This window comes from Coregonus lavaretus, assembly GCF_964263955.1.
Source record: "Coregonus lavaretus genome assembly, chromosome: 9".
Classification (NCBI taxonomy): Eukaryota; Metazoa; Chordata; class Actinopteri; order Salmoniformes; family Salmonidae; genus Coregonus; species Coregonus lavaretus.
Window position 1 is genome coordinate 11,646,386 of NC_139996.1, and position 20,913 is coordinate 11,667,298.

Below are 20,913 nucleotides of genomic sequence, written 5' to 3' on the forward strand. Positions count from 1 at the left end.
ACATGTTTGTTTATTGCCTTTTTTATTGCTACAAGTTGAATGATATTACCAAATGTCACAGTAAGGTCAAATAAGTTTGAAATGTTGATTTAAATGTTGAGTGTTTGAAATGTGGAATGTATAAAGCAAATTATTTGGATCATGTTTGTTATTGATGGTCTGACTCCTTTGTGCTTGATGGAACATATTCAACATTTGTTTTCACTCCAGTTGACAAGGTTCCCTCTTTGCCCAAACCCAACCAAATCTTACACAGCAAATGAAGACAGAACAGAATAAATTAGAAAATAATTTAATATAAACACATTCAATTTCAACATACAAAAACAGTTGAAATACTTTAATCCTTGGCTCCTCCTCTCAAATACTCTTAACCATTATAATAATATTTTTGACAAAAACGAAATTGCACATGAGAACATTTAAACTAGTAGATGTTTGTGACTATCCTCGCCTAGTGATGCGTTTAAAGGATCTTCCCTGCTGGTCGACTGGCGGAGAGGAGATCACAGCATTCAGCAGTCTGGCTGGCAGTCTCAAAAATACACGGGTCAGTGATGAGAGGGGCCAAATATAAATACTTTTGCAGGCAGCCATTTTGTTGTCACCATGGCTGGCCCTTTAATTTTCATGTGGTTATTAATGTTTTTTTAATCACTTCTTAAAACAAATATAGAAATAAAATAGTCATTTATCTCTTCCCTTGGAAGACACCGGAAAACAAAAAGTTACACATACTGTAGATAGCAGCAGCGAGCGTCACTATTAGGGGAAAACATCCTTTAAAACACTCAAGACAGACGTACGTCAACATCCCTGTTAGGATGTTATAGTCTGTCAATTCCTCCAACCCCGTACATAAAGGTAAAAGGTTAAAATAAAAGCCAAACTAAAAACATGTAAATTAAAAATAAAACCGCAAAGATGTCACTTAGTTAGCAGGTCTATACTTACGTACATGATGTAAGGTGATATAACCCTGAGTGCGTGGCCCAGAGTTTGGACAGGGAGGCGGGAGTTCATTCATTGGCTTCAGGGATGAGCGAACAACCGTCCTGCGTAGGGGCGGACACCTCCCGACCGCCCAGAGAGAGTGCTACTGCGGGAGGGCTGCAGCAGAGTCTTCCCCTATCTGGCTAAACTAGGCAGTGGTCTGGTCTGGTCTGATAGGACTTAGATTGAATCTCGTTTTTTGGGGAGGGGGGTTGATCCCCAGTGCTCCTCTCCCTCCGTTTTGCTCAAGCCTAAATTTAGGGGCTCACTTAGACTCACTCCCACCTCTTGACACTTGTCAACAAGTTTCCTCAGTTTATCAGTTTTACCTCCCTCCGCAGCTTCAAACAGCAGGCGCTGGAAAGGGACAGAGGAGAGGAAAAGGGAAGGGGGGTAGGTGAACGTGCGTGCATTATCTGCCAGGTGGAACAAAAAAGTCTTAACGTTTTTCTGTTGAGGTGTGTGTGTTATAGAGATAGTATCGGCGGGGGAAATTACATCTTTCCATAGGGTGGCACACAGTGGAAGGTTTTGCAGGGCTTGCTGATAAAGAAGCCGGACCTACAACAAACAAAAACACCAAACGCGGGCGCCACATGTCAGTTTAGCGGAGGACAAGGACAAAACAGGAGAAAGAGCATGGAATAAGGTCAGTGGTTTTAGTGACTAGTACAGTTTTTACTCTCTAATACACCAAACCGTTACCAAGCAACAACATCCAACCATTCCATTTTGTCACCGTGGTCAGATGTAAGCCTTTTAACTGTCATACATTACATTGTGGGAACACTGATAATAGCCTGTAGGGAAGAAATAGATTACAACAAAATGAAGGGAAGATTATGGGACAGCTGGGTCAAGGTAAATATGCAAAGTGGAACACCGACACACAAGAGGTTGTGACAGCAACACAGAATCAGCAACAGGTTAACAGAGCAACATGCATCATATACCGTATATCCAAACCACCCCCTGCTAACTTCCAGTCATATCTCCCTCCATGTTAATATCCCTCTCCCTAAACTATTACCTTCATCCATCCACTCCTTTACCAGTCTTTTACTCATCTCTCACTGCCCCTACTTATTTGTCTTTCATTCCCCCCGCCCGCCCGCCCACCCACCCACCCACCCACCCCTACTAACTCACCTCGGAGCGCTCCTTTAGTTCCCTCTCCACAGCGATCACTCTGCCGAAAAACACACAGCACAAAAGTCTGTCAGCACTTGAATAGCAGGCAATTCCTGCTATTCAAGTGCCTGTGCAGCAGCTTTTCAAAGCTGCGATTGAAGTTGGACAGAAGCTGCATTTTGTATGTGAAAAAGGCCATTTGAGAAGTGCATTAGAACAGTGAGAATCCATCTAGAAAAAATATTCACCTTGTTGCCATACCAGCAGTACAAGTGCTGTTCAGCGAAGAGGAGAGAGTTGGACTTACATTTTCCAGTTGGCCAGACAGTTTGGAACGCTACTGCTCAACATTCTGGCCTGGAATTTCAGATGTTCTATGTTTCCATCCTGCCATTCTTGATGTAGCAACCTATACAACAACAAATCAAACCTAACCGTCTGCACATTACAGGCCCTAGACAATAAATATTAGACCCAGCCATAACACTAGAACCTAGACAATAACATATTCCACAAACAGACAACTGCAGACGTAACCATACAACGACTAATATACCCAGCAGTCTAAACTTTAACAATAACAAGTCGCCAAAACATAATTCCAACGGGAATATATTTCCACTTCTAAAACCCTCAGTCCATGTCTAAGCAAGCATAAATAGTTAGCTACAATTGGCTCATAGTTTGTCTGCTGTGTGTATCGGGTGCTTTGGGTACCTCAGGGCAAGTTCAGCGTTGGTGGGCATGGTGTATCGTAATCTCTCCAGGACATGGGGGTGCTGGGTATGGGGCAGACAGCTCAGGTAGTGGGAGACAACCTGCCGAGCACAAGTCCAGAGGTTTGCAAATATGAAAACGTTTAAGTTAGGGACGCAAACAATGTCACAAACCGATGAAAGTTAAATGCTATCAATTCAAGGAGTCAATTCCTGGCAAACAGAATATGAGGGGTTAGGTGGATTTCTGGCAGTGGAAGCTGGTGGGAGGAGCTATAGGAGAACATGCACATTGTAATGGCTGGAATGAAATCAATGGAACGGATGTAGTTTCCATATGTTTGATACCATCCATTAATAGTCTCCCGAGTGGCGCAGTGGTCTAAGGCCTGGTTCAAATCCAGGCTCTGTCGTAGTCGGCCGCGACCGGGAGACCCATGGGGCGGCACACAATTGGCCCAGCGTCGTCCAGGGTAGGGAGTGGCCGGCAGGGATGTAGCTCAGTTGGTAGAACATGGCGTTTGCAACGCCAGGGTTGTGGGTTCGATTCCCACGGGGGGCCAGTATGAAAAATTTAAAAAATAATGTAGGCACTCACTAACTGTTAGTCGCTCTGGATAAGAGCGTCTGCTAAATGACTAAAATGTAAATGTAATTCCATTCTAGTCATTACAATGAGCACATCCTCCTATAGCTCCTCCCACCAGCCTCCACTAATTTCTGTGATCTGGTCCATGGCATGCGGTTATGGACTCCCGAGGCCACAGGTACGGGGAAGACAAAGGTTAGAAAACTTTCCGGATTGAAATGAGCTGACATGATTGCTTATTCTACATTTCAGAGGCATGTTTGTTCTACATTATACACTGAGTATACAAAACATTAGGAACACCTTTCTAATATTCAGTTGCACCCCCTTTAGCACTCAGAACAGCCTCAATTCGTCGGGGCATGGACTACAAGGTGTTAAAAGCGTTCCACAGGGATGCTGGCCCATGTTGACTCCAATGCTTCCCACAGTTGTGTTAAGTTGGCTGGACGTCCTTTGGGTGGTGGGCCATTCTTGATACACACGGGAAACTGTTGCGCGTGAAAAACCCAGCAGTGTTGCAGTTCTTGACACACTCAAACCGGTGCGCCTGGCACCTACTACCATACCTCGTTCAAAGGCACTTAAATCATTTGTCTTGCCCATTCACTCTGTGAATTGCACACACACACACACACACACACACACACAATCCATTTCTCAATTGTCTCAAGGCTTAAAAATAATAATAATAATAAGCCATTTAGCAGACAAAAATCATGATTTAACCTGTCTCCTCCCCTTTATCTACATAGACTGAAGTGGATTTAACAAGTGACATCAATAAGGGATCATAGCGTTCACCTGGATTCAAGGGAAAATATTATTTTTTACATTTCTATCAGAACGTTCACAATGTTATTCCCTGCTGAACACAACCCAGTTACCTACCTTGTTGTGAAATCTGAAGCAGTTCCAGTACTGGGCCGAGCTGAACGGAACCTCAAGCCTGGACGGGACAGTTACTAGGCAACGCTGAACCAGATCTGATAACATCCGGAGCGCTCTGCTGTTGGAAGGGCTCCCAGCTAGCTTACTGCTGGTAAAGAGGAGATAACTGGAGACAGAACAGTTAGACCGTTAGTCAGGTTAGGTCTCTGGGCCCTCCCCCACCTGGCTGTGTGGACATGATATTCCTATGGCAGCGTCTCTCAGAGGCTAGCTGATAACCAACCACTGTGGTCTGATTAGATTCAACCTCATCCTGATTTAAGCCTGTACTCCCGAGGCCCTTTTATTTTACGTATGTCTGTTATCACTGCTATAAGGATCTTCAGATCTGGCTTGTTATGGCTTGACCCTCTTCAGAGGTGTCCCCTTCACCGCATGGGATGATCTTACTACCCTTATGGATGGCAATGGTGGGTGAAAGGCTGAATGCAATTGCAACGGACAAATGCTGACAAGTTGTTGTAAGACTTGACTCACTCCATCCACAGTTTGTGAAGAACATCCAGCTGCATTATGGCTCCCAGGGCTCTCTCGAAGGCATCAATCACCTCCCCTACATTACTGTGCACCCACTGCCACAGACTGCAAAACAAGACACCACAAAATTAAATATCGCCTGACTGTATGAAATTATTGTTATGATCAGGAAGCCCAACTGTCGTCATGTCGTCTTGTATTTATACATTTTTAATAACCTAATTATAAGCCTTTTATAAAGGTAACCTTATTGTAAACTGTTACCGATAAACGTTAACGACGGTGCATTGAACTGCCATATAAGAATAAGAACTGTGCTTGTGTCAGCCGGCATATCACATCACAATACTTACCAATGGACGAGGTTTAGGTAAGGCATCTGGTGGCTAAGCTGCTCTTTAAGTTGTTTTTTGATAACTGGGCCTCTTAGGATGTCCTCTGTTGAAATACAAAGGATGTACCTTGAAAATAAATGGAGATCACATTAATTCATGGAACATTGAACTGTATACCACTGTAGAAAGGAAGCAACTTGGTTTATAAAAAGTCAGGTTGTTTTTGACGTTTTAGGAGTTAGGACATTCATTTCTGCTTAAGTTCTAGGAGAAAATGACCAACCGTAGCACATCCACAGGTTGCTGGTCACTTCTATCCTCGTCACAGAAAGACAGGACGAACCCTCGGAACAGAGGAGCGATGCAACTGGACTTCTCCTGTTCAGAGATATGATACAGGCTAGCTAGATCAGGCTAGAAACTGTGTACAAGCAACTTGAAAGACACTCGAGCGAAAAATGGAAAGGAATCAGCTCTTAGTGTTTTGGTAAATGTTCTTGTCATAAAAAAAATCCTTCTGTGAATCCTGTCAGAAATCTTAGTTGAAAAGACACAGAATGACTGTTAAAATGTAAATTGACAATGCCTTTCTTAATTGAAGGGGCTGGATACATAAAGTTGTATTGAATTGAACAGGAGCTCCACACAGCCCACTGAGAGAGAGACTGACCTGAGCCATGAGGAACTTGCAGGTGTGGTAGAAGACCTCTGCATTGTGTGGACACTGGGAAAGTGCCCGTAGCCACACCCCAACACCCTGCTCAACATCCCCCTTCCCCACATACAGGCCTGACAGGGCATCTAACAGGGCACAGGAGTGCGGGCACAGCGCCAACAGGGACTCGCACAGCTCAAGGCCCGCATCGTACCTACGGGATGCAAGTCATTTTTATGTTAAGACTAGCAGTAGATATTAGTAGAGTTTAATGACACACCCACCCAACCACAAACATTAACCTTTTACACTCGTTGGAATTTGCCGATAGGGGTAAATTGAAATGTTTCATATAGAAGAAATATGAAAAGCATATGCATAACCATGGTAGCGATTGAAAGGGAACAGTTTGGAGATATTGGGGAAATGATTAGACCAAAAGGTGAGTACACAACAGTTTGCCTGACAAGAATGAATCCAAACATAATACTTGATTTTATGTGCATTTTAAAAGCATGTACTTTATGCCACATTTGTTGATAAGAAAATCTGAAAATACTCTGGATACATTCAGTAACATAAGAATATTCCTGGAAAATGTGGGGTAGGTGCAACATAAGACCCCAAAAAATGACAAGGGTTTGAGTGAGAGGACTAACTGGTGTCTTCAAGTGGCCACCACACCTCTCCGAAGTGTGCACAGTTCCTAAGCAATTTCAACGCACTTTTAGGACTAAAAGAGTCATTAAATGATAAAGTGCTTTTATAAGCACGCCTAGCTGTGCCATTGAGGAACTAGAGCAAGCACATTTATAGATGTTTTCTAATACAACCCTGCATCCCTCTGCCATCACACAATTACTGGCGTTGTTTACGCAATCCAAAACGTTCCATTATAAATTGCAATCTGGGTCAGGTGGTTTCAAAGCTTGTTTTATTGCCAATATGAGTTATAAATGATAAAATACGATCTTGCAGTGTTAGGCTTTCACAAGGCAATTCAGAGAATTCAGGCAATTCAGAGAAACAGATCGTAATTTGTGTCCTGAGTTAATTCAGGTGTTTGTTACGCGGCAAATATACGCGGCAAATTTTCTTCCCAATAAACAAACATAGGCTCATTCTATTCAGAACAACCCAGGGAATGACGCCATGTCATCTTGTAACTGTACATCAAACAGAGTGATCATAAATGTTGACACTGTATATGACATGAGTTTTATGATTTGGAAATGTGAAGTGCATATTTGGACACGTGGGTGTTTGGTTTGCTTGTATGACATCAAAGCGGTATTTATTATAATCCTCAACATCTCATCTTCCAAAATACATTGAGTCCTCTTAAATTTACAGCATTTCACTCACTCAGACAACAAAAGTTCAGAACGGCTGTCAGTCAAAACCCATTCAGCGCTGTGAAGAGAACCAGAGCTCTGACGTCAATTTACAGCATGTTACTGGGCTTGTTAGTGCCCAAATCAACCTGTATACGGGTACGAGTGTAAAGGGTTAATACCTTGCTTGTCCAAACACACAAACCTGATTTTATTGGGTTCCACACACACACACACCTAGCTAGCAGAATGCCAGCGTTGCGCTTACCTTCCCAGCAGGCTATAGGCAGTGATGAGGTTAGTGTGTAGAGGCAAACAGGCCAGGGTTCTTTCACTGGGAGGCAGAGTCTGGTCTGTGCACTGACACAGTGCATCTGTAGGATTGAACAAACCAGTATGAAATCAATGGCCCTCTCTCTCAGCTGTCGACTTCAGAAAAACTGAAGACTAGTGACTGAGTGGAAATAGTATAACTGGAAGCATAATGGTTTTATGTGTCTAAATAAACTACAATTACCATGAGCAACTGTGGAAAAAGTAAACATTTAAAATTGTTTGAAAAAGCTAAGTAGGAGACCTGGAAAAAGCATGGACAGTTTCTATGTGGGTGTTGTTGAACCCCGTGTTGTTGAACCCCGTGTTGTTGAACCCCGTGTTGTTGAACCCCGGCTCACCTTCGAACACAGCGATTAGTGTGTCAGGCTCTGTGCGGACATCGAGCGGTGTTCTCCAGGGGAGGTCAAAGGCCTCGATGCTGACCACTCGGGAGGGATTGGAGTTAGCCGGGTCGTACAGGCTGGCCGGCAGGCGGTCAAACTCCATCAGGTGGATGAAGGATAGCCAGACCAGGCAGCGGTCACTTATGGTCAGGTAATCAGCAATGCACCGCTCAGTGACTGACTTCAAGGAATTCTGAAATGAACAGGTTATCGTTCGCCCTTGAGCATCTTGGGAACCTTGTGCATTTTGTATAGCAGTAGCTAATCCAAGAGTTATGAGTCAGTTTGGCCTGATTGTAGCAATAAGGTGTCATATGGCTTGGACCCGAATATTGATGTGTGCAGCTATATTGGTTGCGCTCGAGGTTGTCTTTTTTGCAGTCTCTTACCTGTAGGATGGCCAGGGCGTTCTGTAGCCGGCCTGTGAACACGCTGAGCTGGACCCTGTAGAGTAGAGACTCCAATAGCTGGAAGGACAGCCTCTCAGAGAGACCACTAGTCCCAGCACAGTCCAGCAGGTACTGCAGCAGACGACCACACACATAGTCCTTCCCCTCAAACGAGCTCTCCATGGTTAGGTACTAGGGAAGGAAAAAAGACAGCAGTTACATCTAGTCCTGCTGATATTCCGCTGTGCTATTTAACTAGGGACTGATTTCCACCTGGGACACCAGGTGTGTGGTAGTCTTCAGCCAATCAATAACGTCAAGTGTCCAAGGGAAATAAAAACCGTCAGGACTGCGGAACCGAAGGTCCTGAATTATGCACCCTACAGCCAGGCCTCAGAGGTGGACACACAAAGCCCTGTAGAGGAAATGCCCACAGTAGGTTGTCAGAGGGTTGGTTGGACATGAGAACTTACACTCCACCAGACTTGGTAGTCGGAGGCGTGCTCCACAGCCATCTCACACATCTCCTGCACCTCATCCCTCTTCCCTCGACGGGAGAACAGAGACAGGTAATGGCACCAGATCTCTGGGTTGTCCCGGTTGTCTTCCAGGGCCCGAGACAGAGTGTTCAACGCAGCGTCCAGGCACTCAGCCGCTGACCTACAAGGAAGCAACATAACACAATTTATTGCATATCACACATTTGCATTTTCCATTTAGCCTAAACCAGGATTCAATCCCTTAAGGTTAAAAATACACTCAGTGACCAACTTAACACACCGGAGGGTCTGTATTTGAGGGGAATCCACTTACGTTTCTTTCTGGCCGAGATATTTGAATGCCAGTTTGATCCAGAGCTGTGCGTTGTGGGGGCTCTCTAGGACACTGGTCTCCAGGTTAGATATGTCGTCAGTCTCACTAATGAAGTAACGCTTATCGTCTGGGGTCCCACACACATCCAGGGAAGCAGAAAAACTTATCTTGGAACAACCGTCTGTGACAAGGAAGGAAACAGACAAACAGCAGAGGTTTAAGGTCAGATCTCCAGGAGAAAAACAAACAACAACAGTTGTGTTCTGCACAACTGAAGAGAAGCAATCACTGTGTTCGTGCTGCTTCCATTATTTACACTGCGCTTCAGATCAGTTGTAATTATGCTTTGAAGACTGGTTTGTTGCTGGGAGATGAGCCAACTGACTAACCAGTTCTCACCGTATTTGACTGGACCAGTGTCTCTACTCTCGTCCCAGCTGTCGTCCCCTGTGTTTGGGCTAGCCTGGTGAGCGGGCTGAGGCCTCCATCTCCTGAGATCCTTACACGTGGTGAAGGGAGGGACTAGACAAAACACAAGTTAGACACGTCAGAAGGGTTCTATTCTTGAAAATTTTCTAAAAGAGTACATTAACTGCTCAATACAGTGTTCAACCCTAACTGCTAGAGTAAGAATGGTATGGACATCTCACCATGTCTTTTGCTTTCATTCACTTTGCTGACGAGTAGAACAGCCTTCTGGTCCATCCCCATGCGATCCTTGTTAGCCCCAAACAGCTGTTTGATGTACTTCTCTGAAAATAGGACAACCAATCAACCATTGTCAGTAAAAGCCTTAAACATGCATTTATCATGGAATAGATTCCAAAACGTGCACTATCAATCACCAATACATACATTCTAAGCTCAATGGTATTTCAATATTGCCAGATGGCAGTGTGGTTCTATTACCTGTGGCAACATTGATGTCATCAGTAGTACTGCTCTCGGAGCAGCCAATCAGGGCCAGGTTGTACGACAGGATATCCTGGAACAGCTGGTTTCCACCAAAAGTGCAGTTTCTCATGTGCTGCCTAAAACACAGACCAGATCACCCAGAGGGAGGTGGGTTTGTTATAATGAAACAGACATGAGTCTAGATTCACATGCATGTTTACACACACACACACACACACACTAAGAGGACTGACTTACCACTGGCAGTCATCGTCATTGCATGTGCCCGTGAGGTCGAAGCGACAGAAACATTTTTTGGGCGCTACAACGTTGCTGTAAGACACAGAACTGAGTGATAACTTCTCCTTGGTCCGAAAGTATGGACTGAACCTGAAGGCAAAAGAAGATGAGGTTTGATTGATGGCAAGATATTGTTTTTCTTGGCACGAGTAATTGGGAGCTACCCTAGTAGTGAACTAGCCACCTACCTATAAGACTTGAAGACCAGGAGAGGGCTGCGATATGGTCCAAAGGGGACAGGCTTCAGCTCGACACGGCCTGATTGGCCAGCCATGGTGTCCACATCCACCGATATCACCTGCACATTAAAGTAATGAACACAAACATTTCAGTCTCTCAACCATGGAGAATAAATGAAAAACATTGTTTTAGACCCGACAAGTGTGTTGTATGCTAGTCCAGAAACTGCACATATCAACCAAATAAGTAGTAAGAAGAAAAACTGTTTCAAGGCAGCATTTTTTAAAACCACAACCAAAGGAAATTTGAATTCAGCATTAGCGGGTCCAGTTAAAGTGATTTATTATTATTATTATTATGGTTTACCTTCCCAGAAGGGGGTTTCTCCACAGTGCCCCCTAGCGCCAGTAGTTCCCCCAGCAGCAGCTCTCCCAGCCTGGCCTGCTGCTGGTCCCTCCTCCGCAGGGCCTCCACATCTAGCCCCAGGAAAAGCTCCCCGGGCCCAGAGGCCTTAACCGTAACAGGCTTGGCTGGACTATCCTTGACCAGCCCAGCCCCACCAGGGTCCAGCTTAGGCTTGGTGAAGGAGCCGGTCTCTCTGAAGGAGCGTCTACGAACACTCCGGGCCGAGGGCGTGGCTGTAGCGGCAGGTTCCAGGTCGCTCTCCTCTGTCTCTGTGGGGTCGTCGCTGCTGACCAGGGTGAGTTTATCCTGGGTGAGGTCGTGCAGGGAGGGCTGGGGCAGGGGGAAGGGGCTGGTGGGGGGACCGCTGGGCTGGCGAGCCTTGGGGAGAGGGGTGGAGGTGGCCTGGGGTGGAGGGGGTTCAGGGACAGCCCCTCTGTTGTGGAGGGCCTGGGACTCCTTGAGTTTCTGGATCTTGAGGGCGTATTCTGACTCCAGCTGCTGCAGACGCCGCTTCTGGGCCAGGAGGTCGGCGAAGTGCCTTTCTGAGCCGCGGGGGGCCACAGAGACTTCCACACACAGACGCTTCACAGGCTGAGGAGCGGAGGGTGAGCAGAGAAAGGGTTTAGAGAACTCTGGCCTTTACTTATGGCTGGTTCGTGTTTAGTAGAAAGGAAATGGGAAAATACATTTTGAAACAGAGGTGGTGTTACATGAATAAGTCCAATAACAATAATTTTCCGCTTCAAAACAATTTATGATGTGCCCTACTGGACATGTCCTTGTTGAACACGTCTATGTTTTATCAATCAACAAGTAAGGGCTCCGTCATGGTATAGTGTGGGTCGGTAAGGTGTGGTATGGTGCTCACCGAGGGGTGGCTGACGTCAGTGCGTCGTTTCTGACCCCCTGGCCTTCTGCCTGCTGCAGCCTGGGCTTGGACCAGCTCCTCCTCCAACTTCAGGCCGTTGTTCTTCTTCACTGAGACGCGGTGCTGAACACGATTAACCTACGGGGTGGGAACATACATGACAGACGTTAAAGGGTGGTAACAAATGACATATGAAAGCTGATACATAACACAACCTAATGACAAGTATGATAACTGCAATAATATATACAGTATATTTTATTTGTTATATCTCATCAGAACCTTGATTAGCTGAATCAGGTGTGTTGAGTGAAAAGCAGCACACCCCCAGTATCTCTCCAAGGAGGAGGGTTGGTAATCAGGTGTGTTGAGTGAAAACCAGCACACCCCCAGTATCTCTCCAAGGAGGAGGGTTGGTAATCAGGTGTGTTGAGTGAAAACCAGCACACCCCCAGTATCTCTCCAAGGAGGAGGGTTGGTAATCAGGTGTGTTGAGTGAAAACCAGCACACCCCCAGTATCTCTCCAAGGAGGAGGGTTGGTAATCAGGTGTGTTGAGTGAAAACCAGCACACCCCCAGTATCTCTCCAAGGAGGAGGGTTGGTAATCAGGTGTGTTGAGTGAAAAGCAGCACACCCCCAGTATCTCTCCAAGGAGGAGGGTTGGTAATCAGGTGTGTTGAGTGAAAACCAGCACACCCCCAGTATCTCTCCAAGGAGGAGGGTTGGTATGACCACACCTGCTATATACACTTCCAAGGGCAACGGAAAGGAGAACTGAATTAAATGTGTCGTGTCCTTTACAGACATTACTTTAGCTTGGCATTTTCCCAACATTCCCAGTAGAAACATCTCCTATTCCATCATTCAGCTTCCACTGACTAAAACCCTCAGCCATCTGACTCATTGCTCTCAACATGCCCACCCAGACACAAATACCTCAGCTAGGAATTTACTTCACACTTCACAGCTCATTCCCATTTAATGTCATTCCCCCTGGGTTCCTTCCTGACTCTAACACCCACCTGTTCCTGGAGTCTGTTGAGGAGGGTCTTGTTGGCGCTGACTATCTTCTCTGAGGCCAGGAGCTGTTCTTTGAGCTTGGCCACTTTGGCCTCCGCTGCCTTCAAAGCCTCCTCCTTCTTCTGCTCCTGCTGTAAGAGCTGCCTCAGGATGGCCTCGTCCTTCAGGAGCAGGTTTCTGAGAGGAGGAGGGGTAGAGAGAGATGGAAAACCATAAGTCCAAGTAATTCCCTAATGTGAGACAATTACTGAAAAGACCAATGTGTTTGGGCATCAGCCTTCGTCAAGGTGTTTTTTTCTTCTGGTGTTTGAGGCACTGACCCGTGTTTGGTCAGCCTGGTCTCTGCCTCGGTCAGCTGTAGCTCGACCGCTGCCTTGGCAGCGAAGTCCACATCGGGATCAGAGCCTGCAGGAGAGGGCACACCTCGGGGACTGTGGTCCTTCAGAATCTTCTGCTTCTCCCTACTGCAGTCAGACAACAAATAAAACAGTAAGACATTTTTAGATTTCAGTGAGTATAGTCCATTCTGTTCCATCAGTGACATTTTAAAGAAATATCCTCCCTCACTTTGGTGCCATTAATATTGCACTGCTGGTTAATGAATCGTTAATGAATGTTATATCCATAGACAATGCCTGGGTGGAAAAACTACATATCACTTTGTCAGACAATCCTCTGAAAACTATACCTGGCTATTTCTTCTTTGAGCAGCTGATACTCCTCCTTCTTCTCGTCAGATAGAGCCTCTGGGGTTCTGACTGGGTTGTTCTCCTTCTCAGGTCCTGTGGTCGGTTTGGGTTTCGCTGCCTGGAAGTTGAGAGAAAGAGCATTACAGCCTGTCACCCTTCAACCACATACAATTAGCACACTTGCGCGCATCTCAAATGAAGATTCTGCCATTCGTATATAAATTGAGAAGATGTCCTCAGAGGCCAAACTGTTGGACCACACACACACGTACGTACCTCTGCATTCCTGCGTGCCTCCTTAATCATGAACTCCAGGCCTCCAAAGACAGACTGTGTCTGTGTAGAACTGCTGCAGGCCTCCATGTCTGAGTCACTGTCGTCTGAACCGTTCAGTTGTACCACCACAGCCTTGTGCCGTGGGAGCTGGGGGAACAATAAAACGTATGATTTGAATTGGCCATTGTGATGAATGGCCACTGACTTCACAACTCAAAATCAATTAATCTCAAAATAGGAATGCCAAGGTCACCTCTGTCTTATTCATTCTGATCTGAAAGGCCAAATGTATCCTATATCAGCCCTCCTACTCTGGGATGCTTTGTGAATACGGGCCCTGGGATGCAGTCTAAGATGAGCTTATTGTTCAAGGGTGACAAACCACAGAGCGCTCTGGGAACATAGCTGAGGCCGGGTGTCATTGGGCACACATGTGCTGCTGTAATGTAATGTTGCCTATGGCAGCCAAGTCATTGTTCTCATAAGACGACACTACATGTAGTTACATAGCGCAAAGATACCCATGGCCTCCAAATCCCTGTTTTACACAGTTCAGCTGAAAAAAAGTAGCATATGTCATTTTTGGAAAATATGACTTTGAAGTTAAACATTTTCAATAGAGCATATTTTAAAACATGTTTTTCAGCACATGCAAGACAACGAGACAGTTTTCCATTCAGAGAAGAATCAGTCACAAATCCACTGACTTATTTTTTCTGCATATTTCCATGACAGTGTTTGAAACGGTTTGGAATATAGGTGAACAGAATGAACGCTATTCCGTAAAATTGTGGTTGAAAGTGAGAAAGAATGAAAGCTCTTCAGGACTTTGTGGGTTTTAAGGAATGTGAACTATTTGGATCTCTATGGTTTCTTCGCCTGGCTAGGAGGGTAGATATGTGGCCATCACTCAATGGTTTGATTTCCTCCTATGGTATTATCCTTACCATCAGTGGCAGCCTGGGAAGGTGGTGCCCACGGCTGAACTTGTTGCTCCATGGCTGGGGTGCTGTGTTGAGGCTGACCACACTAGGGTTGCTCCTGGGCACTGGTTGGACCAGACTGACCAGGACGGAGGGAGGGGGGGGGCCGCTGTCAAGGGTCATATCCTACGGGGGGAGGAATACATTTTTAAAGCCAAATTCACATTTTACATTTACATTGTAGTAATTTAGCAGACGCTCTTATCCAGAGCGACTTACAGGAGCAATTAGGGTTAAGTGCCTTGCTCAAGGGCACATCGACAGAGTTTTTCACCTAGTCAGCTCGGGGATTAGAACCAGCGACCTTTCGGTTACTGGCACAACGCTCTTAACCACTAAGGTACCTGCCGCCCCATTCACCAAGTCCACTGTTCAAAGACAATGCTCTGCTGTAGAACAGGAAAACGATATCGTGATTGAGTTGCCCATCTGATATAGCAGGGTACTGAGATAAGTTTGAACATTGTTTAACACCTGTAAATTAACAGAAGAGTGAAAAATATGCATCTTCTGTTGAGAGGAATTAACTTTCCAGAGTATGACTATGACTTAAGGGAACCCTCCTCTACTCCTAACACAATACAGATAACACAGGCATGTCACTTTGCCCTCCTATGGAGCCATATAGTGTTGTACCTCGGGCAGTGGCACCTTCTTGTTGGTCATAGACATGAGGCAGGTCTCTCTAAGCAACATCTCCTCTTCCTCTTCCTCGTCAGCGAACGGCGGCTTTGGGGGAGGCTCCAGCTCATCCGGGGGTGGGGGCATTGGGGGTAATGGTGGAGGGGCCGCAGATGGAATGACGGACAGGAAACGCGGCTGTCCCAAATCCTGGAAAGAAAGAGGAAGCTGGTTTGTTACCCCTATAAGAGTTGCATAGAACAGTCCTTGTTTAGAGTTTGGGCTGGAACGTACCATTCTGCATTGAGTGGGGGATTCCATACGGAAAGGCATGGGCATGTGACTGAAGCATCCTGGGATCTCAAATGGATCATGTACTGGAGAAGACGCTGAAAGAGAAGATGACAGAATGTTATACAATCAGATTCAGCCATAGAAATAAAACTGCCAAACATTGCAATAAGAGGCCTGGATTGATGGCCAAGTCCTTAGCTATAAACAATCATTTCACCATGTTGGAGGGGTTCTATAAAATCCCTTCAGAAATGTTCAACAGTGCAGTGAGTGCATTGGCAGGTGAGCTGGTTGCTCACCTGGAGAATTGGTCTCACTATCAGTATCCATGGCAACCTCGTCATAGTTGTCATACTGGTAGAGGTTCCCTGATGTGTCCAATCCCTGTTTACCAGAATACTTCCTGGTGTGGTCGCTGTCCTTGGACTGAGATTGATACACAAATGACACATTTCAACTTAGGCCCTCACATTATCTATTTTTCAATCATTTTGCATGTCCATGCCACTGACAGTAATGTAGGAGAGCTCTATTCCAATAGAGTTAAGAGAAAGAACCCCACACACCACATTAACAGATGTTAAGCAGAGACTATACAATTTTAAAAGGTTCACATATAATTGAAGGCATCAGATAACCTAAATGAAATGCCTAGGGGGTAGGGGGCAAGGTCTTTTTTCAGGATCTTTCTCTCCCTGCCAGTCTTACCTTGCTCCGGTTGCGCAGCAGCGGCGGCTTGGACCCGCCCACCAGCTTCATGAAGCGGTTGTACTGCTCGTCCTGATTGGACAGGTCCCGGATCTTGCGGATCTCTTCCTCCCTCCGGCGGCGTTCCTCCTCCTCCTGTCTCCGCTGCTCCTCCTGGTCTCTCTCCTGTTGGAGCTTCCACGTCCTTAGCTGCTGCTTTCGGAATGCCTGCTTGGCGGCCGAGCCTAGGGGATCAAAACCTATTTACTTTACTTAATCGCACATGGCAGTCACTATACATCACTAAATTACATAAATATTTACAGAGCTAAAATGCATTATTAAAATACACAAGAACCAAGATGTGACCAACATTTCCAAAACCAGAATGTCATTGTGATGGAACGTTTGGTGCCAACATTGAGGACAGTTCAGATCTGAATAAGCAGAAAGGCCCTCCTCACCTGGGCTGACTGTCTTCCTCCCATGATACCCCTTGACCGGAGCTTTGCCTTTCTCCGCTGGAGGCTTAACCCCAGCCTTGGCCTTCTCCTGGGGCTTGTTGGCCAGAGCTTTGGCCTTCTCCGAGGCAGCAGAGGCAGACCTGGTGGTGACTCTGCCCCTCTCTGGTGGTGTGGCACTGGAGGCAGAGGAGCTGGAGGTCTTCTCCTGGGAGGGCTTGGCCTTGGTGATCTTATCCTTGCTCTCCTTCATCACTTGCTGTTCTTTCTGCTGCCACTTCCTGCTGGCTGACTGCAGGGCCAGGAGACGCAGCTGCAGCTCAGACAGGTCCTCATCTTCATTTCTCCCCTTCACTTCAGGCTGCAGGGAGACAGAGGGGGAGGGCCGGATGACCAGGATCCTAACTTGACATACACACACACACAACTCAAACGTTGTGTCAATGGACATCTGGACAAACGTTCAAAAGAGCTGCAAACACACACCTCAAGTTAATATTTGTGCCTTGAATGGCTTCCTCTAGATGCCATGCCTTAAAGGGATAGTTTGAGATTTTGGCTTTTAAGCCTTTTTTCTACATACCCAGAGTCAGATGAACTCATTAATCACATTTCCATTCAGTTTTTAATGCGAGTAAAGAGTAAAGTCATACCGTATAAAAACAACAATCACGAAAGCTGTGATGGAAACAGGAAGTTTCGGTACAATTTTTTAAATGCAGACAGATAATTTGTTTGTTCGACATGGTGGGATTTATGTAGGTAAAATGTATTATGCAAGAAATGGTGGTGGAAACTCCTTTATGCGCAAATATTGATATAATAACCATCCTATCGAAGTCAACTTTGAGTCACACAATGATATGGTTTGTGGCCCTCCCACTACGACTTGGGAAACCATGCAGTTTATTAGGCTACAGATTCAATAAATTATAAATAAACTTCACAGGATGGTGAAAGTGCACGGTGATCTTGATGCTCCTTTCCAATAAATATCGATGGTCTTATTCTGGTGACATGATGATCGATGCTTGACTGCCGTTTAACAACTAAACATATTCTTGCTCTTATCCATAATAATCTCATCATGTAGACTAGCCTACCGTCACAGCCTACCCACACTGTATCTGCTAGCTGTTGGCTGGAGCACAGGTGCCAAGACCGGAGTTGGCAAATTTGCTATTTAACGCAAAAGTTTGTGACAAAACTATCGGTAGAGTTGAAAATGCGATGGAAACACATTGAACTTTAGATTTTTATTCGGTACATGAAAACTTTAGTGAGAATGGACATTTTGTGTGCACTACGTCATCACGCACTGATTTTTATCCGCAACAAGTCAGTTTGGTGGAAACACACTACTGGTGGGAAAATGTGCATATTTTCTTTGTGAGGATTTTTGAATATTCGCATGAAAATCTGTCGCCAACTGGATGGAAAACTAGCTACAGATACCATTTTTCTCCCTCTGTGTGCAGTTTGAAGGTAGTTTCTGGAATTTCTAACTAGCTTTAGCGCAATAACGAAGTATACGGGATCTGCTAGTGTTAGCACAATCAACTAGCTGATCCCATAAACTTCCAGTCATTGCACTAACGCTAGTTAGCAATGGCTTCAGAAACTACCATAAACTTCCGTCAAACTGCACACAGAGACATAAAAATGGTATCCACGAGGTCACCTGACTCTGGGTAAGTAGAAAAAACAGACTTTATTGCCTTATTATTATTATTTTTTAACAGATTCATACCTTGACAGGGGATTTAGCGGAGTCCTCTGATGATTCCCTGCAGCAGACTTTTGCATCCTTCTCCCCCTCTTTTTCATCTGCCTCTTTCTTCACACCATCTTTTTCCTCCTCTCCTGAAAAGACAGAAGAGAGCAGTGACACTATCAAGAGCAGTGACACTATCAAGAGCAGTGACACTATCAAGAGCAGTGTGCAGGTTTCTTCTTTTTTCTCATCTTATTCAACTGTTACCATGCACCTGCAAAAAAGATAGCTCAGATGTGCGAGTGCCTTTTGAATTTTGAACACTGTGGCTAATAAAACAATACATTATTGATTATAGTCAAGTCTTATCTGCTTCACGGTGTTGCCTTAGTTTGTGTTACCACATTGCTGCAGTGTTGTGTTATATAGTGGCTTTGTTACACACCTTTGGGAGTAGCAGCCGGGATAGCAACTGGTTCAACAGGACCTTTTTCACTCTCCACGTCACTGTCCTCCTCCTCTGAATCTTTGTTTTCCGTTTTTATTTTGAGCGCATCAATTTCTGCAGGAGTGAGGAGTTTCTGACGTAGAGGTTTGAGGTTGAACGCCTGAAAACCCCTTTTCTCCTCTGTCTTCTCTGGGCCTGGTGGGTCCCCTGCAGCAGCTTCATTGGGAATACTGTTAGTGTCGGGTAATGGCTCGGTTAGGGGAATACTTGCAGAGACCTCAGCCTCGTTCTGAGCTGGCAGGTCTTTGGGCTTCAGAACCAGGTTTTCTTCTTTTCTAATACATTCCAGCTCCAGCTGAATCTGCTTGTACTTCGTGAGCAGATCCTCGAAACTCTCGTCAACACCATTCTCGATTTTGGCAGCATTGTTGTTGTGCATCATCTGTTGGTTTCTTACCTGATTCCTCCCCATCATTACCTTCTCTGAGGTCAGGGAGTGAAGGAAAGGCACAATTAATGAGTCTGATGAGTTTGACTACAGACAGACTTTGACCCTAATAGCTAAATGTATTTAGATCCTAAACCCATTTCCAGCTCAATAACCCTGGGTATTTTGTTTTTAACTCAAAAAGCGATTAAATCAATTGAGTCTTGATGATAGGGAGGGGAATGCTGTGTAATGATCAAATGTCATTACAAAATGGCAGATCCAGATGCAATATGACTACACTGAAATCGAAGGCCTATATGACTACACTGAAATCAAGGCCTATTGAAGGCTAGTAGCTACAACCAGCCAAACAGAAAGACATGTTACAATGTGTAGTTACATTTGTTAGGCTTTTACCTTAACATTGTATCACACACTTTACAATCACATAGATGTCATGAGATTAATGCCAAAGGATACGTTTGTTTCTCGAGGGAGATTCTTTCTTGTTACTGTGATTCTCCCCGGGCCCATAACGACCAGGGGGAGGCCTACCAGCCTCTCTCCCTCCCCCACATCCGTCTCCCCAGCCTCCTTGTCCCCAATCCCCGCGACCGTCATCTGGTTTCCCCTGGTGCCTCAATCGACCCAGGGCTGTGTGACTTCGTTCCCAGAAGCTGGAACGCGGGCTCTGGTCACAGCGAGGCCCCAGTGGTAACCGGACGGGTCCACTTGGTCCGCCTTGCTGTCTGTGGTTCGCGGTAAAGCCGGAACTGAGCGAATGAGGTCCGCGGTTGTATGGAATTAAAAGTCGAAAATCTGTAGGATGGCTACCCATGATAGGTGGTAAAGTTCGTGCCGGTTTTTTCGATTTCCATGTATTTCGTGAGGAGTTGCTGTTATTCATGGTAGTAGGCCTCGTTGTACCCTGCTGCTGTACAAGCACATTTTCGTCTGTGTCATCATCGCAGATCTCTCCGTCTTCGAGCTCCCCTTCTTCTCTCGGAGACCGATTGCTTGAATTTGAATCCATTGTGTAGTCTAATCGAGTGTGATAGTAGTTAGATTAATACTTAAACGCACAACATCTGTTTATAATTACAAGATCGGATTTATAAATCGGTTGTTATGCCAATATTAACGAATATAAAGCTAACTAGCTACGCTCTTCCTCTTTCCACTTCTGCCTCGCTAATCTCGCTTCTCGCGAGACTTCCTTTTCCACTTGAACAAAGAGTCTTCTTCTTCTTCTTCTATGAGATCATGGCGGTCCGCAAACAATCGTTCAAGTGCATGCCGCCAACTATTGTGCTGGAAAGTACGATCAATCATGATCTGCCCAATTCTGTTCTACCAGATGGCGTAGCAGTGCGGTCGTGTACTATTATTATTTAATTTTTTTGTCATTTACCAGACAATGTGTGTACTATGTGTGTGTCCATGTAAATAGCCTCACTCAATGTGGAACGGATTCTATTATTGACTTACCTTTTATCTATAATCTCCAGTTGAAACTAGCTAGCCAGCTAACTAGCTACTT

At 45.4% G+C, this 20,913-nt stretch overlaps 1 protein-coding gene across 2 annotated transcripts; it reads right to left on the reverse strand.

The window, feature by feature from the left end:
• Window positions 1–278: 278 nt before the first annotated feature.
• LOC311135406 (zinc finger C3H1 domain-containing protein-like) lies at window positions 279–20,584 on the reverse strand. 2 transcript variants are annotated; one of them, XM_084169341.1, is made up of 35 exons: window positions 19,854–20,584; window positions 18,941–19,426; window positions 18,532–18,644; window positions 16,785–17,142; window positions 16,342–16,565; window positions 15,933–16,059; window positions 15,634–15,728; window positions 15,355–15,549; window positions 14,683–14,844; window positions 13,736–13,882; window positions 13,459–13,577; window positions 13,091–13,234; window positions 12,773–12,947; window positions 11,750–11,887; window positions 10,843–11,472; window positions 10,485–10,594; window positions 10,255–10,386; window positions 10,012–10,133; window positions 9,753–9,854; window positions 9,502–9,624; window positions 9,103–9,283; window positions 8,763–8,949; window positions 8,290–8,481; window positions 7,856–8,093; window positions 7,450–7,555; window positions 5,863–6,061; window positions 5,476–5,570; window positions 5,211–5,318; window positions 4,858–4,962; window positions 4,321–4,486; window positions 2,842–2,942; window positions 2,432–2,533; window positions 2,143–2,182; window positions 1,492–1,554; window positions 279–1,350 (listed from the first exon to the last, which is right to left on the reverse strand). In XM_084169341.1, exons 1-35 carry the CDS (start codon window positions 20,404–20,406, stop codon window positions 1,174–1,176), a joined length of 6,315 nt encoding a protein of 2,104 aa, XP_084025467.1. In that variant the 5' UTR covers window positions 20,407–20,584; the 3' UTR covers window positions 279–1,173. The 2 variants fall into 2 exon arrangements, with proteins under 2 accessions (XP_084025467.1, XP_084025466.1); XM_084169340.1 differs by having other exon boundaries at window positions 16,342–16,580.
• Between the last annotated feature and the right edge of the window lie 329 nt (window positions 20,585–20,913).

What these genes read in the sequence shown, in the direction of transcription:
- LOC311135406 (XM_084169340.1), bottom strand. Translation starts at nt 20,406, where the DNA reads ATGGATTCAAATTCAAGCAATCGGTCTCCGAGAGAAGAAGGGGAGCTC. An exon ending in TTCCCAGGCTGCCACTGATG is followed by an intron (nt 13,883 to 14,682) that starts GTAAGGATAATA and finishes TTGTTCCCCCAG; the next exon opens with CTCCCACGGCACAAGGCTGT. An exon ending in CTTCACAAACTGTGGATGGA is followed by an intron (nt 4,487 to 4,857) that starts GTGAGTCAAGTC and finishes TTCTGTCTCCAG; the next exon opens with TTATCTCCTCTTTACCAGCA.